The sequence below is a fragment of the Coptis chinensis genome, chromosome 2 (genome assembly GCF_015680905.1).
Source record: "Coptis chinensis isolate HL-2020 chromosome 2, ASM1568090v1, whole genome shotgun sequence".
Classification (NCBI taxonomy): Eukaryota; Viridiplantae; Streptophyta; class Magnoliopsida; order Ranunculales; family Ranunculaceae; genus Coptis; species Coptis chinensis.
The window spans coordinates 89037927-89053979 of NC_141457.1; the positions used below are offsets into that span (position 1 = coordinate 89037927).

General features: G+C 36.6%; 2 protein-coding genes across 3 annotated transcripts; one reads left to right on the forward strand and one right to left on the reverse strand.

Annotated features, from left to right (window-relative positions):
- Positions 1-5765: 5765 nt before the first annotated feature.
- Positions 5766-6880, reverse strand: LOC147518720 (protein MAINTENANCE OF MERISTEMS-like). 2 transcript variants are annotated; one of them, XR_015214111.1, is made up of 3 exons: positions 6637-6880; positions 6418-6545; positions 5766-6334 (listed from the first exon to the last, which is right to left on the reverse strand). XR_015214111.1 is itself a non-coding variant. In XM_086594803.1 (2 exons), exons 1-2 carry the CDS (start codon positions 6817-6819, stop codon positions 6221-6223), a joined length of 516 nt encoding a protein of 171 aa, XP_086450929.1. In that variant the 5' UTR covers positions 6820-6880; the 3' UTR covers positions 5766-6220. The 2 variants fall into 2 exon arrangements, 1 of the variants encoding a protein (XP_086450929.1); XM_086594803.1 differs by having other exon boundaries at positions 6418-6880.
- A 3945-nt stretch (positions 6881-10825) lies between these two features.
- On the forward strand, positions 10826-13066 carry LOC147518721 (uncharacterized). Its single transcript, XM_086593991.1, has 3 exons — positions 10826-11366; positions 11448-11537; positions 11664-13066. The coding sequence occupies exons 1-3, from the start codon at positions 10826-10828 to the stop codon at positions 13064-13066; spliced, it is 2034 nt and encodes a 677-aa protein (XP_086450117.1).
- Positions 13067-16053: the final 2987 nt, after the last annotated feature.

The following is a 16053-nucleotide window of genomic DNA, read 5'->3' on the forward strand; positions in this document are numbered from 1 at the left end:
CATAAGTTGTTTGGAAATGAGAAGCTCCATATAACAGGGTTATTCAAATCTTCTTCATGTTTCCCACATGCACTGCACCTTGAAGCCATTTTCACATACCACTTCCCCCTTGTGATTTTGATCTATTGGAACGTTTAGACATTTATATTTGTACATTATGACTTCATTTAGTTTTAGTAGTAAGACAACCACTCCACCTTTCTTTTAAGTTGCAAATAAAGCAATAGAGTTATTGTTGGAGGTTGTTACTGATGCTACTACGTTAGCATCCACAAGTAAAATTTCAACCATCCCCACCTAGGATTATGACATAATATTCAACCCAATAGTTAGTGTTAATACTGCAAGTTTCTCGATCAGAAAATTGCCTTAATTGTCTTTATAAAATGCTCCAACTGCAAGTTCTAGGTTGCCCTTAGAAGCTCCATTAGTTTTGATCTTAACCTATGACGACCATCTTATTTGTAGGTAGTAGGTGCAGTGGCATATATATATTTGCTAGGTACTCCCATTAGGTGCAAGAACGTCCTCCTCAAAATTGTTGTTTTTGTAGACCATTTTAAAACCAAATAGGCTTGAGTGATCCACGTCTTCATTGGAAATGAATATGTTCATGTGTACCATAGAGTGACAATCATACCAAATGCAGTTATTGGTTTGGCCCTATCTATTTCCGTAAAGAACTACAATACATTGCCATCTCCAGTGCAACTTCAAGGCAGTAAATAAGTTGCCATCTAAGAGCATTTGCAATGTAGGGGGTTTCAAGGGGTTTGTGACTATAGTCACCAGTTTTAGGGAAAAACTACTCTGCAATGCAGAGGTGAATACCTAGTGACTATTTTGCCAAGTTGATTTCAAGGTGAAACTCATCACCGAGATAGTGGCTGACTTGTTAACTTCGGACGGGATGTTGGATTCCGTCTGGATTACAAAACTCACCAGACGGAATCCAACATCCCGTCTTGCTATATTTCTTTTTTTCCAGACGGAATCAAACATCCCGTCCGGAGTCCTAACGGCTAGTTCAACAACGGTCAGAAAGTCAGAACAGTAAAAAACGGTCAAAATAAAAAACTTTGGTATATATACAACATTTCATTTCAACTCACACTTCCAACAATCATATATCATATTTCTTTTTCTTTAAAATAAATTCTTCAAAAAAACAAAATATCAAATGGCATCAACTCAAGCATCTCAAGCAAGTGGTAGCACTCAAGCAAAAGCAAAAACTCACTTTAGCATGTCCGAAGATCAAGCTCTATGTCTTGCTTGGATAAAAATTAGTGAAGACTCCATTGTTGGTGCTTTCCAAAATGCAAAAGGATTTTGGAATTGTGTAACAAACGAGTTCAATCAAGCACGTGGGTCGGAAAGGTCTTCCGATTCAATTAGCGGTAGATGGAAATATATTTCAAAAATGATGAACAAGTTTGTTGCAACTGTGAATGTGGTGGAGGCTCGACATGCAAGTGGTACAACAATATAAAGCCGGGTAATTACAATGTTGTCAATTTGGAATTTCTTGATTATCTTAGTCTTAGTCTAATTATTTCTGTCTTAGTCTAATTATCTTAGTGTATTTATTATTTCCATTTTAGTCTTAGTCTAATTATTATCTTAGTCTAATTATTATTTTAGTTTAATTATCTTAGTCTTAGTGATTATTTTAGTCTAATTACCACAATTTTATTTTTTAGTTGTCCGAGGCAAGGATGACGTACCAACTACAAGAAAAAATGGCTTTTTCACTTTATCATTGTTACGTTATACTCAAGGATAATCCAAAGTGGAGTAACATTTTTGAGGCAAGGTCAAACTGCCCTACAAAAGGAAAAGGTCGCAAAAATGATGGTGAAGATTCAACTTCTAATTCACCAAGTGTTGGTGGGGTTGAATTGGAGGGTTCTCAAGAATAGAGCGTCCTCAAGAAATGGAGCGTCCTCTTGGATCGAAGAAAGCCAAGTCCAAGAGGAACTAAGAAAAATCAGTTGGTATGTTGGAGGGTTACTTTACACGTTTAGAGGATACATTTTCACAAGATGCAAATGAAACACAAAAATGCTTAGAACTTAGGGAAAGGGAACTTGCATATGGTCAAAGAACTGTGATGGCAAGAGAAGAAAAAAATCGGATTCAAATAGAAAAAAAATCAGGTTCAATTGGAAAAAAATCGGCTTCAAAAGATGCAATATGAAGATAAGATTTTAGCGACCGATACAAGTGTCCTCCATCCTGATACCGCTTTTTTAATCGAGCAACAACAAGCTGAAATACGCGCTGAATGGGCAAGGGCTAGAGGTGGTTCTAGCTCTAACTATGCTTATGTAATATCTAGTATTTTATTTTAATTAAAGCATTATGTATTTTAATTAATGCACTATATATGTATTTTAATTTCACTGTCTTTTTAATTAATGCACTATGTATTTAAATTTCATTGTATTTTTAATTAATGAACTATGTACTTTTATCTAATTGTTTTTTTTAATTAATGCACTATGTATGTTCTTTCCAATATAATTATTTTCATAGAAATACAATTCATAATAAAATTAAAATACATTGTAATATAGTTCATTAAAACACAACTCATTAAACACATAAGAACTTATTGGAATTACATAGGAAATACATAAGAAATACATTAGGAAATACATAGGAAATACGTTGGAACTTAATAGTTCACGTTAGGAAATATATAGGAAATACATAAGAAATACATAGGAAATACACTTTCATTTCCATTTTAATTTTTGCCTCCTTCTCCCTCCTCTGGATCCGACCAATTTGGATCATAAATTGGTACAGGATCTGCTGTTTCTTCAATGCCAATCCAATTAAAAACATGCTCAACTAAATCCTTTTGAAGATTAGTATGTGTAACTTCATTTCTGATCTTATTTCTTGCTTCAATCATCTAATAGAAAAAATGAAAACCATCATCTTCCTGAAAGAGCGCAGGTATTGTTTCTTTGCTCTGACCTTTCCAATTCCAAACTCCACTTTCACGTTAATTCTCAACAATCATGTTATGCATTATAATGCATGCCTTCATTATGTTTCCAAGAACAACAACACTATGACAACGCGCAGAAGCCTTAACAATATGTCATCGTGCCTGCAAAACTCTAAACGTCCTTTCCTTTCTTGCAGCTTCTTGACGTTGAGTAAAGATCTTTTCATGCTTATTTCTTAGATAACGAATGGCTTGAACAAATGTGTCCCATTTTGGGTAAATACCATCAACAAGATAATATCTCATATCGTAGTCATTACCATTCACATTAAATGCAACAGCAGGAGCCTCACCTTGCTCTAATGATTCAAAAACATGAGAACGATGAAGCACGTTAATGTCATTATCTCTAACCCTGGTAAGTTTGAAGAAGCAATGCCATATCCAATTAATGCATGCGCAAGAACGGCTTCAAGTATCAAAGTTGGTTCCTTCTTGTACCCTACATGTGTTCCAGCCTATCCCACTTAGACAATTCTTCCACACCCAAAGCATACAAATGATTGATCCAAGCATTCCCCGAAAACCCTTTGCCGCATTTTCAGCTAATATCCTAGCAAATTATTCCGCCTCCTCGGTTAGTCGCCTCAAGTACTCTTCCTCAAACGCCATGATTATTGCCTTGCACCAACGCTTCATAGATACATTTGCTGTGGAATCTCCAATTTGTAAATACTCATCCGTTGAATCAGAAGAACAACCAGTTGCTAATTGTGCAACTGCAGCTAGTCCCTTCTGAAACCCAGAAATTGCTTGCCGACCCAATCCATCCACCTTGTCTTTAAAGTAATCGTCGAATGCTATAATAGTTTTCAACATATATATACATAAAAAGCTCTCTTGTCATCATGTACCTTCGTCTAAACTTATGAAGAGGCCACCTATAAGGTGTTGTGAAGTAATCCCTCATTATCTTTTGTTTACTGAAATCATCACCATCTCTAAATGTGTACTCTCTGCCCTTCACAGATCCACCGCGTTTGTCTGTATCTACATCTTTAATTTTAATGGTTGCTTGAGTCATTAATGCCCCAGCAGTGGATAATAACTGCAACCTCCTCCTCCTCCTTCACCTCATCATATCATTATGCTCATCTCTTACTCTTTCTATATAGTCATCTTCAAATGAAGTACCGTAAGATCTAATCCGGTAAAACCGTAAGATCTAACTATTACTACTAGATCCTCTCCATAACCTTTGGTTAAATGCAATTCTTTCTTCTCTAGACATTTTTTCTATTTTTAGCTTGGTTGTGGGGAAGAAGATGGTTGTTTGTTTGTTTGATTTAAAAGAAAGAAGAGTAAAACAAAATATGAAAGGTAAGGTCACATGTGATAGTTCGATTTTGGTCCACTATCCAATTGACAACACATTTTATCAAATTTTTGTTCACTCTCCAAGTGACAACACATTGTATCCAAATGTCTATCCAAATGTACCCTCAATAATTCCAATTTATGGGCCACCATCCATAATTTCAATGTATGGAATAGTAAAAAAAGGTGTAGTGGGAAAGACCTAAGAACCAGACGGGATGTTACATTCCATCTCGGTCTAAAAATACCAGACGGGATGTTACATTCCGTCTTGGTATCCCCATACACTATTCTTGTTAGAACCTATCAGAACCAAACCACCTACAAATATTAGTGATATTCCATCAAAATTTTCTGTTTCAACCAAGACATAGGAAATGAGTGAAATGCGAGGTCTAGCCTAACCTACGAACTTTTGGAATGAGTGAAATGAGTGAAACGAATGTGAAACTTTTGGAAACATACGAACTTATACTTTGGAAACATACGAACTTATAATTTTTTAATTTTTTTTTGCCATAACTTCATTTGTTTTATTGACATATTCATATCCAAAACCTGCTAATATACTTTGAAAATAATAAATAAGACAAATAACAATCATGAACAACACCCAAGTCTAACACAGAAACTCGGTAAAAAAAACTAACTTATAATTTCTGAAAAATTTGGACATAACCTCCTTTGTTTAATGACATATTCATTTCCAAAACTCATCAAAGAAAAACCTACTAATAAAAAAGTCGTTACAGATAACAATCCCAAACGCCATAAGACAAGTAATGGCGCACAGTTATTACAAACTACAAAAAAATATCTACTGAGACCACCTCCCCCTACGAGAAGGCTCGGTCGAAGAGCTCTCCCCCCTATGTCATTGTCGCCTCTCTGGTTGAGCTTGAGCTTGAGGTGTGGCACTTCCAGCATTCTCCAACTCTTGCACACGTCTCTAAAGCTGCAAAGTTTGATTTCGCTCTTCCTGTAAGTACTCAAAACTGCGACGAGAGGACTCCATGAAGGACGCACGCATGGCATAACTAAGAGAGCTATAGTTAAGGAGCTCTGACCTTACTTCATCCTGTTTAACAAAACAAATGCATGTTAGGGGTTATAGTGAATAATAATAATAACAAATCATGAATAAATTCAAATCATACTAACCTCGGCTAACTGCTCAAACTGTACTGACAAATCTACTACCACTGCGACATCTACTGGTGGAATAGGTATGCTCATATCTTGCCCCTGAGAAGTAATCATGCTCCAGTGCCAAAGGTCATCCTCATCAAATATTTGTGGAGTTCTTTGTGGCATCTAAATATCATGAAACACCCTGGGATGTGACTGTGGCAACTCTACTCCTCCTGGGAAATGAATGTCGAACCTCAATGCTTCAGAAGTAACCCCTTCAAAATTGGTGCCTCGGTATAACGCACCTAGCAAGAGACCTTGACCAACCCTCTTCCAATACAAGTCATAGTCTCCCGTAAAAATGAAAGCTGGTGCGTCTGGCCAATCATTTGGGTTTGCTCTATAGTGTGAAAGAGCAGCAGGAAGAATATCAGAGGCTGTCATATCTATGGGTGGTGGGTAAGGTATAACAATCTCTCCAAATACTTGCCGCCAACATCTGTCCCCAAGGTACCATGCAGTGATTGGCCCTATAAGTATCATTCACCGCTGAGAAAGAAACCTTGCTCTATGACACATATAGGATAGTCTACAGTACTCAGTGTTCTCTAGAACATCTGGAATATCCGCATAAGGGGTCTGAAAGATGAAGGACTCGGCCCAGGATTGCCACTCAATTCGGGTAGCTCCTAAAAGCTCAATCTGCTGACGAGTGTTATGAATATTATGCGATAGGTCCCCATACCCCCTCTACCTACGATGAAGCCCCCATGCTTGAATACGTGGAATCAGGTCATGAGTCTCATCCTCTTCCAACCTCTTCAACACAGGATGCATCACACAAAAATGTTCGTACCACCAATACTAAATCAATAGATAAAACATGTCAACATTAATAATTAGATAAATATATGAAATGAAATAATAACTTAATAAATAAGACTTACCGGTATAATCCAAACAAAGCCGTACAAATTGCCTTTAGCGGCTTTCGACTCAACTGCGAGGTCTAGCCAGCGGTAAAGGTATGCCAAGATGGATTGACCCCAGTCATAATCCCACATCCTCTCTACGTCTAAGACAGCGGCCATCCACCCGATACGTAAATAACTATCAGCATATCCAAATAATACCGCACCAACAAAATAGAAGATGAAGGCACGCACATATTCGTGGATCGACTCCTCACCAATATGATAGTCTTTCGGCTTCTCCTTGAGTCTATTCAAATATCTCAAAGTAAACCAACTCATATTTATAGCTCCTCCCTTAAACTGCTCAGCCGATAATCTCAAAAACCCGTCTTCCTCATCATCTTCAACCAAATCAAAACCTTCAAAGAAACTCATTGCCGTAGTAAAAACCTCTAAATTTTCATCAAAAGGAACGACATCTCCATAACCAATTGGGATACCCGTGAGCATTGTGAAATCAAGAGGGGTAATCCCAAGCTCACTCCATAGGAAATGGAATGTGTGGGTAGTTTGCCACCACCGCTCAACTATTCCAAACAACAACGCTTGATCATTTTGTCCCAAATTAGAATTCAAAAAGTTCCCAAATGGTGTGGCGGCTATAATGTTGGTAACCGTGAAAAAATTAGGATCCGTTTTTTATTTCATACAACGCCACCACGACACAACATTTGAAAGAGCACAACGCACTTTCCATAAATGTACTTCCTACATTCAACCAACACGCAATACGATATAATTACAACTAATTTTTTTTTAAAACAATGCGACAAATTCAAACTAATTACACAACAACAAACTTGATATAAACTAACATAAATAATAATAATTAACATTAAAAAAAAATCTAAAACTTACTTGAGACTCTGCCACTTGCTACGTGTCGGACCGATGTTGACGCTAATGGTGGGTGTTCATCGATTTCACAATGCGGTGGAAAATTGAACCCAAGTTCAATTTTGTCCTCCTCGCCCACATTTTGCGTTCTTGACAACGATCCTTTTTGCCCCTTTTTTTTGGATATTTTGACATTTCCAAACCATCGGGAATGCTCTTCATGTGGTAAGGTTGGTGGGGATGCATTGGGGGTTGGAGAAGTCATTAGGAATGGAAGTTTGTGATAAAAGGTTGTTAATGGAGGCTAGAAAATCACAATGGAGATGGGGAAGAAAGTTAAAATGGAGCATGTTCGCGTCTGTTCATATTGAGTCATCAGACGGGATATTACATTCCATCTGGTTATAAAATACCAGACGGGATGTTACATTCTGTCTCAATCAAAAACCTCTAGACGGAATCTAACATCCCGTCCGAGATATTTTATTCACCTTTGCATTGCACAGTTTCACCTTATTTTTCACCGTTTTGGTGAAAAGAAGGTGAATAAGTGCTGAGGTGGCGGTGATAAGGGGGGAATTATATTCACCTGCATTGCAAATGCTCTAAACTTGAATTTAAATGAGTCGATTCGATTTAATCATAACACTAAATATTGCAAATAAAAAAAGAAAATATTACACCATATTCAACGATAATATATATAGATTTATGATAAGTGCATAAATATTACATTATTCACGCCCAATTTTATATTAGTCAGTTTGTTTATTTTATTTGTTTGATTTAGTTAGTACATTTTCGGTGATTTTACAGGAATTGGAGTTATTGATTAAAAGTGCTGAAACTATCGAGATTCGGGATGTTAGCACCTGATCATTAGTAGCGAAACAAGGCTATAGACTATGGATATGAATATTTGGTAAATGCACGTGAAGACAAAATAAAAAATGAAGAAAGCTATTGAGTAGCCCGTGAACAGTACAAACTTGTGAGCTATGGGCCAATGTCTAAACTCACGTGACTAAACCAAAAGAGATGTTAGTATTTTGGACCCACTCAAATAGAAGCCCATGTGCACCAATACCCATTTTTTTAGCACCAGCCCATATCCATACCAAAGCCCATATACACTAAAGCCCACTCCCACCATAATGGCTAGCTATCGGGCCACCGGATCAGTTCTTAAGACTCCTTCCTTCACCATCGCGAACATACTCCAAAACCCCTTTAATTCTGGTGATCAAATCAAACACCCGAACCAACCAAGCCAAACCATCTACCATTCACCCTATACATCCAAGACCACCTAATCACTATCAATTATTCTTTATTTCGATGGTTCATGACCCAACAGGAAACAAAAGACCGACTTCCACTCAAATGGATCGAAAATGGAAACTCTCACGACCGAATCAGAAGTTTTCTAATTCCATTCGGAATCAAAGACGGCCCGAATAAAACCTCTATATAGACCAGAGAAACGGAGAGGAAGAAGGGAACATAGAACACAATAGCCTCCATAACCGAACCAAAGAATAGGAAGTAAGAAAGGGAGGATCGATTGGAGATGCATAGAAGCCGAACTTGCTGTCGACATGAGTTTTTCTACACTTCAATTTAATTTTATTTCAATCATTATGTGTAACTAAACTCTGTCTAGGACTCTAATGAAATTTTAGATTACTATTTGTATATTGGGATTGATTTTGATGATTTCCAATTGGTTTAATATCGTTCTATTTTTCTAAGTTCGCAATTTGGTAGCAAGAATTTATCTTTCATATAGTATGTCACGCATGCGATATAGTTCGATATTCGTCGCTATTGATTAAACCTATTTTAATTGTTTGTATCAAGTTTAGATATTACTCGTGCCGTAAAAAGACGAGTAATCTTTTGAGTTTGATCATTAGTGCTGAACTTTTAGAAGATACATGTTTAGTTAAGAGTTATCACGATCATATCATCAAGAAAGCAATTGATTCTCATCGATAATGCTCCTTGTATAAAATCTGGAATATTGAAATTGATTTTATAAATACAAACTGGGGTCTAAGGTGGATTCAACAGTCCTAGAATTCTCTTCCCATTTGATAAAACCCAATTATTTAGTTTATAGTTTTCGTAGTTTAAATAGTTTAGTGAGTAGTTAATTCCAACTTTCTCTAAAATACCATTGTTCGCATTAGGATAAGTAATAAGTTAGTACTCAGTTGTTCTAAGTAGCAGTCCTTGTAGGATCGACCTCGTTCTTACACACCTATTACAATAGACCTCGTGTGCTTGCGAGTATTAGTATTATTATTATAGGATTTAATTAGTCTATTTATTTACACTGGTTAAATTCCTATCAAGTTTTTAGCGCCGTTGCCGGGGATTGTAGTGGTACAATTGAGTGTTAAAATTTTATTTATCGTGATTCGTAGTTTAAGTTTAGTCGTAGTTTTATTATTTATTTGTTTTTGCGTCTAATTGTTATTTGCACAGGCAGTAAGCAAAGAATTTTTCTTACAAAGCTGATAGTCGTGACTTTCTTGTGGATTTTTGGGAAGTTGCTTGTTTGTCGTCACCCGGCGTCGCAAGTAGCCCTCGAAGGCTCACGTCGGAGGGACGTCTCTTTTTTTTGTGGGCTTGGACTTTGTTTGTTTGTTTGTGTATTTTGCTTGTTTTTATTGTTTCTTGCATTTAGGAAGATTAATTCACATTTGACCAGCCTTAGGCATCTTGCATTAAGACAGGTTTAGCCCGCTCACTAGGAAAGCCCTTTTGACACGTGGATCGAGTGACGGTGCTTTTGCACAAGAACTGGGAATCGTGTTATTTGGGTTTAGGAGCAAATATATTAAACAAGTTTTAAAATTCAATCTGGGTTGAAATTTTTGTTTGGTATTGTTTGTGTGTGAATTGTCTACATTTTTTATTAGAGTCTTAGGTTTTAGAAGTAGTTTATGGTAGTAACTAGGTCTGATAACACACCTGTTACACCGTTTGATCCTGAGATTGAACACACTCTTCTTAGAAGAAATAGACACCTCGAGTTAGAGGTACCCGTAACTATTGTTGGCAATACACCAATTTTTGCTGACATGGAGGGTAATAACAATAATGTGGTTGCCCAAGTACCTAGATCTATTAAGGAATATATATATCCTACTAGGACAACCCGACCATCTTGCATCGTTCCCCCTGCAACCAATGCTAATTACTTTGAGATGAAGCCCAATCTGCTGGGGCTCCTTCCTAAGTTTAGGGGAACGGATAAGGAAGATCCATATCTTCATGTAAGGGAATTTGAGGATATTTGTGGGACTATTAAGCTTCAACAGTTTAGTGACGAAGCTATAAATTTAAATTATTCCCATTTTCTCTTAAAGAAAAAGTCAAGAGTTGGTTTCACACTCTCCCATCGAATTCCATAACGGGATGGGAAAAGTTATGCATTATGTTTTTAAATAACTTTTTCCCTAATCATAAGGCGAATGCTTTCAGAAAAGACTTGTCATCTTTTTGCCAAATTGATGGAGAGTCATTACGGAAGTGTATGGGGAGGTTTAAGAACATGCTCTTGCAGTGTCCTAACCATGGCCTAGAAAAAGGTAGGTTGGTGCAGATTCTCTATGAGGGTCTTGATTTTAACTCTAAGGCTATGATTGAGACCATGAGTGCTGGAGATTTCTGTGATAAAACTGTAGATGGAGTGTGGACCTTTTTAGAAAAAGTCTCTGAAAAGGTCCAGCAATGGGAAACTAGTCGGGAGTCTAAGAAATTGGCTAGTAGTACTACATATAAGGGTTTGTTCCACGTTGACAAGGAACTTGACACGAACGCTAGGATGACCACTTTAATTAGAAGAGTTGAAGCGCTCGAGCTGGAAAAAGAGGCAAACTCTCTAGCTCCGGTTAACAATGTGGAAGTCCCTGGGTGTATGTTGTATGAAAGTCTTGATCACATTATAGATCATTGTCGTGGCATTAATGCACAAGTCAATGCTTTTAATTCGTACCAAAAGCCAGTTAATAATCCTTATTCTAACACGTATAACCCTAGATGGCGTAACCACCCTAATTTATCTTGGTCTAAAGGTATACATCAGGGAGGGCCCGTGGGTAACTCAAACCCGGTGCAGCAGTATGCACCCTAACCACCGAAACTTCCACCTTTAGAGGAAACCCTTGCCCAGTTAGCACAATCATTGACCAAGTTGGAAATTCAAATGGGTCAGATTGCTAGTAATTTAAATGAGAGTGAGAAGGGTAAGTTTCCTAGTCAACCAGCAGCTAACCTAAGGGGTCAATTTGAAATAGGTTATAAATCAACATAATACCATAACCAGGAGCAAGCCAAGTCTATCACTGTTCTTAGGAGTGGAAAATATGTAGATAATAGGGTTGAGATGCCTAAAAGCACTGAGGTCAGATCTGATCCTATAGAGTGTGAGCAAGAGGAGAGTGATGTGAGTGAATCGGATAGTCATAATACTTCTAAGAAGGGTGTAGAACCTCCTACTGCTATGGAGACTAACCATATGTCATCTTATATACCTAAAGCTCCTTTTCTAGAAAGGTTGCTTCTGGCTAAGAAAGGAACACAATCTAATGAAATTTTGGATGTTTTTAAAAAGGTTCAAATAAATATTCCTTTTCTTGAGGCTATTAAGCAAGTTCCTGCCTATGCCAAGTTCTTAAAAGATTTGTGTACTGTGAAACGTAAGATGCATGTGCAGAAGAGAGCTTTTCTTACAGAGCAAGTCAGCTCAATCATTCAATACAAAACTCCTCCTAAGTTTAAGGATCCAGGTTGTCCCACCATTTCGTGTGTTATAGGAAGCTATAGGATAGAGCAAACTTTAGTTGATTTGGGAGTGAGTGTGAATTTACTCTCTTATTCTGTTTATGTGCAATTAGGATTGGGAGAGCTTAAGTCTACTCCAATAACACTACAACTTGCTGATAGATCTATTAAAATCCCTCGTGGTGTTGTTGAAGATGTTTTGATTCAAGTGGACAAATTCTATTTTCCAGTGGACTTTGTGGTTCTTGATACTCAACCTATCCAAAATTCTAAAGGAAATATTCCTTTGATTCTTGGTAGGCCATTTTTTGCTACAGCTAATGCCATTATAAATTGTAGGAATGGGGTTATGAAAATTTCTTTTGGTAATATGACAGTCGAGCTTAATGTTTTTGATGTGAGCAAACAACTTGGAGAGTTAGAGAATATATATAAGGTTAATATGGTCGAGACTGCTAGCAAACAATTAAGCACTAATAATGACGATAGTTCGATTTTGGATGATGATTTTTGGTTGTCTGATAGTGATGATGATGATGTACTAAAAGCAGTGGTGTATACTCTATCTGATGAACTCTCTCTTGATAGTACTCTTGAAGTTAACTCTTCATGTCCTAATTCCATTGTCCCTCTCTCTAGTACTTCCACTCCATATTTTGACCCTAGCTGTGTTGTTGTAGTGAATGACTTTCATGAGAAATTTCCTAAGGATTATTTTAAGTTGTTAGAGAAAAATAAACAATTACTTGAGGAAAATGAGAAGTTGTCTGACAGGATGCTATATCTTGAGAGTGAAAACATTGTTTTGAGTTCTCACGCTAATGAGACGATGTGTGTTGCTAATAAATTAAAAGCGGAGAAAGAATCTCTTAGTGATATGAATAAATCTTTGGAAAGTGAGTTTCGCATGATTAAGAAAAGTCAAAAGGATATTGAAACTGTGCTTGATCTTTTAAAGAAGAATATGGACCCCCAATATAACATTTCCTGATCTTTGTAGTGGTGCTATAAATTTGAATGTTGAGGAGTGTCCACATGCTTGTGCTAATCTTGCTATGTGTTCTACTTTAGTTGCATCTTCGTTAGAACCAGGGTGTATACCAGCTAATGTCCCTTCCACCTCTTATGTTGATCATACTAGGCCACCTATTCTTTGTTATTATTGTGGAGGTGTAGGTCATATTAAGTATCATTGTTATGTTAGGAAAACCAATTTTCAAGTTTGGCATAAGTCTACTAGTCATGACCACTCGGTATCATTTTTGAACCAGGTTCCACAATCATGTGCTCCATCTCATAACCATGCTAATGATGTTGTTATATCTATAGTCTATCTAATAGACCTATGAGATGTGATTATAATTTGCCTAGGAATCATAGTAAGGTAATGGGAGTGAAATATAAACATACACAACCTAGATACCATTTAGCTAAGGTTCGTGCTATTTGGGTAAGGAAAGATGATTTGAAAGTGTTACCTGATTTACGAAGATCTGATGACATTATTACTATTTCTTAGCTGCCTGGTCTCATGTTTACTTACCGTTCCTTGCATTTGCATATCTTATTAAGTGATACATGGTTGGGTGTGTTTTATTTCAGTTTGGGGGTGGCAATTTCTACATTGAACATTGCATGATCTTTTGCTTGAGATTGGAATACTTGACTATAATCTGGTTGAAATCTGAGTGGTATCTGCTGAGTTATGACAGGTTTTATATTTATGAAATATTGAAAATACATAGTAGACTCTGTCAAAAAATTTCCAGAAAAGCCACGTGTCATAACATTTGTCTGAAGCCAACAATGGATTTTTCTCTAAAAAAATTTTATGTCACAGAAAAAGGCTAAAGCACGGGTCGCGCCTTATGCAAGGCAAAACTGAGCGCGTGCACGCTCAGGCTTCTAGTCAGAAAAAAAAAACTGATTTCACTGCTGTTGATGACTCCAACTCATAGCACTGATCAGTTGTGTGAAGCATTCGTCTGCTAGAGACGTTAACTGTAGCGCTTGTGGGAGGCAACCCATGTTTTTATTTTTGTTGTGTCATGTGCACATATCTCATGCATTCCACTTTAGCACCCCTTTGGAGACGTGTAACTCTATGGAATGAGATACGTGACACATTGTAGTCGTCGTAGTACATTGGTTCCTTTTTCTATATTACCACTATTCTATCTTTAGTAAGGTACTAATTTCTACAAGTGACTCGAGTTTTATTTTTCATTCATGGAGCTATTGGTAACTTCTTTCCTTATTCTTTTACTTGTCCATGTGTTTAATTTTTGGAATTGAGGATCTATGTCAACATTGAGGATAATGCCTAAAATAAGTTTGGGGGTGGGAACAAAATGTTTTGTTTAGCGAAAAATAAAACTTATTTATGCTATGCACTTAGGGGGTAGTGGTACTGTTTCCTTTTCTATGATGATTATAGCCTAGAAGTCTCAGTTAGCATTTGAATTAAGAGTAGTTATTAGAAACTTAGGTTAATATATGGGTAATAGTCTCTGCATCTTTTCATAAATATCGTGCATGAACATCATGGTTATATTTGGCAGTACTTTTCTGAGACCTAGGTTAGAGTGCTTAATTTTTATATCTTGTGAGAATCTAGCCTAAAAGCCTCATACGAATTAATATCTGAGTGATGACACAAGGGAGAATTTAATTCCGAGTAGATAAAACACATGTCCACTTGCTTGATCACCATACCATATCCTAAAAGAGAATTTAGGCCATCTTTGGATCGATATAGCCAGAAATTCAAACCTAAAGAATATTTTTTCCGCTAGTCGCCCCACTGAGCTTTTCATTAGCCTTTTCATAAACCACACATTCTTTACCCTTTATAAAAGCAAAATAAAAATAAAAATAACCTACCCATTCAAGTAAGTTTGAGATATAGGATGAAGTGAAGTGAAAGAGAAGAGAAAAACTTGTGCAGAAACAAATATTGGTTAGTTGCTTCAAAAGAAATAGAAAAGAAAATAAAGTTTTCAAAATAATAAAATAAAAAGTTAGAACTCCAAAAATAGAATCAAAGGAGTCAAAAGCCAAAACAAAAGGGCTAAGGATGAAAGCAAAAGTGTAGAAGCAAAAGCAAGAACAAGGTTTTCTCTAGTTACATAATTTGAAGACTTTATTTTCTCAGACTTGTCTATTTTGTTTATCCATTTCATTTATTCTTAAACTATCACCTAAGCCATACATAACACCTAATAAAGACCTTTAGCTCAATTAGGAATAGGTTGGTGTGATAGTAAGTGGCAGATGTGTTTGATCGACCTCGACTCCTTTGGATGTCCTTGAGATTGAGAGGAAAATTGTGCCCACTACACACTGGAGTGAGCAAAACCTGAGTGGAAAAATTAGAGTATTTTTGTCTTGACACATTTGTGAGGACCAACTTAGGGACGCTATTCCAAAAGTTTCAGAAACGGACCTGCCATTGCATTTCATAGTATAGTTCATTGCGTGTTTATTTATTTTTAGATGATTTGATTATTATACATGTATTAACTTAGGTTTTAAAATGAGTATTCTTTATTCCTTGCTAGTGAGATGTATAGACACCTGAGATTAAATAAAGGAAACAATGTTGTTATTTCTTAGTCAGTATAGTATAGATGAAGTTTGTGAGTATCTTCTCTGAAAACTTTCACGAGACTAAACTAGTCCACTAGGGTAAACCTAGTGGTTTCAAAGGCTTGTTGCACATGCTAAGTGTAATCGTGGTTCCTACGAAAATGAGTTAAGAATTTTTTTATTTTTTGTTATTAGTTTAGTTTTAGTTTTGCTCGAGGACTAGCAAAATGTAAGTTTGGGGGTATTTGATAAGCGCATAAATATTACATTATTCACGCCCAATTTTAGTTTAGTTAGTTCGTTTATTTTATTTGTTTGATTTAGTTAGTACATTTTCGGTGATTTTACAGGAATTGGAGTTATTGATTAAAAGTGCTGAAACTATCGAGA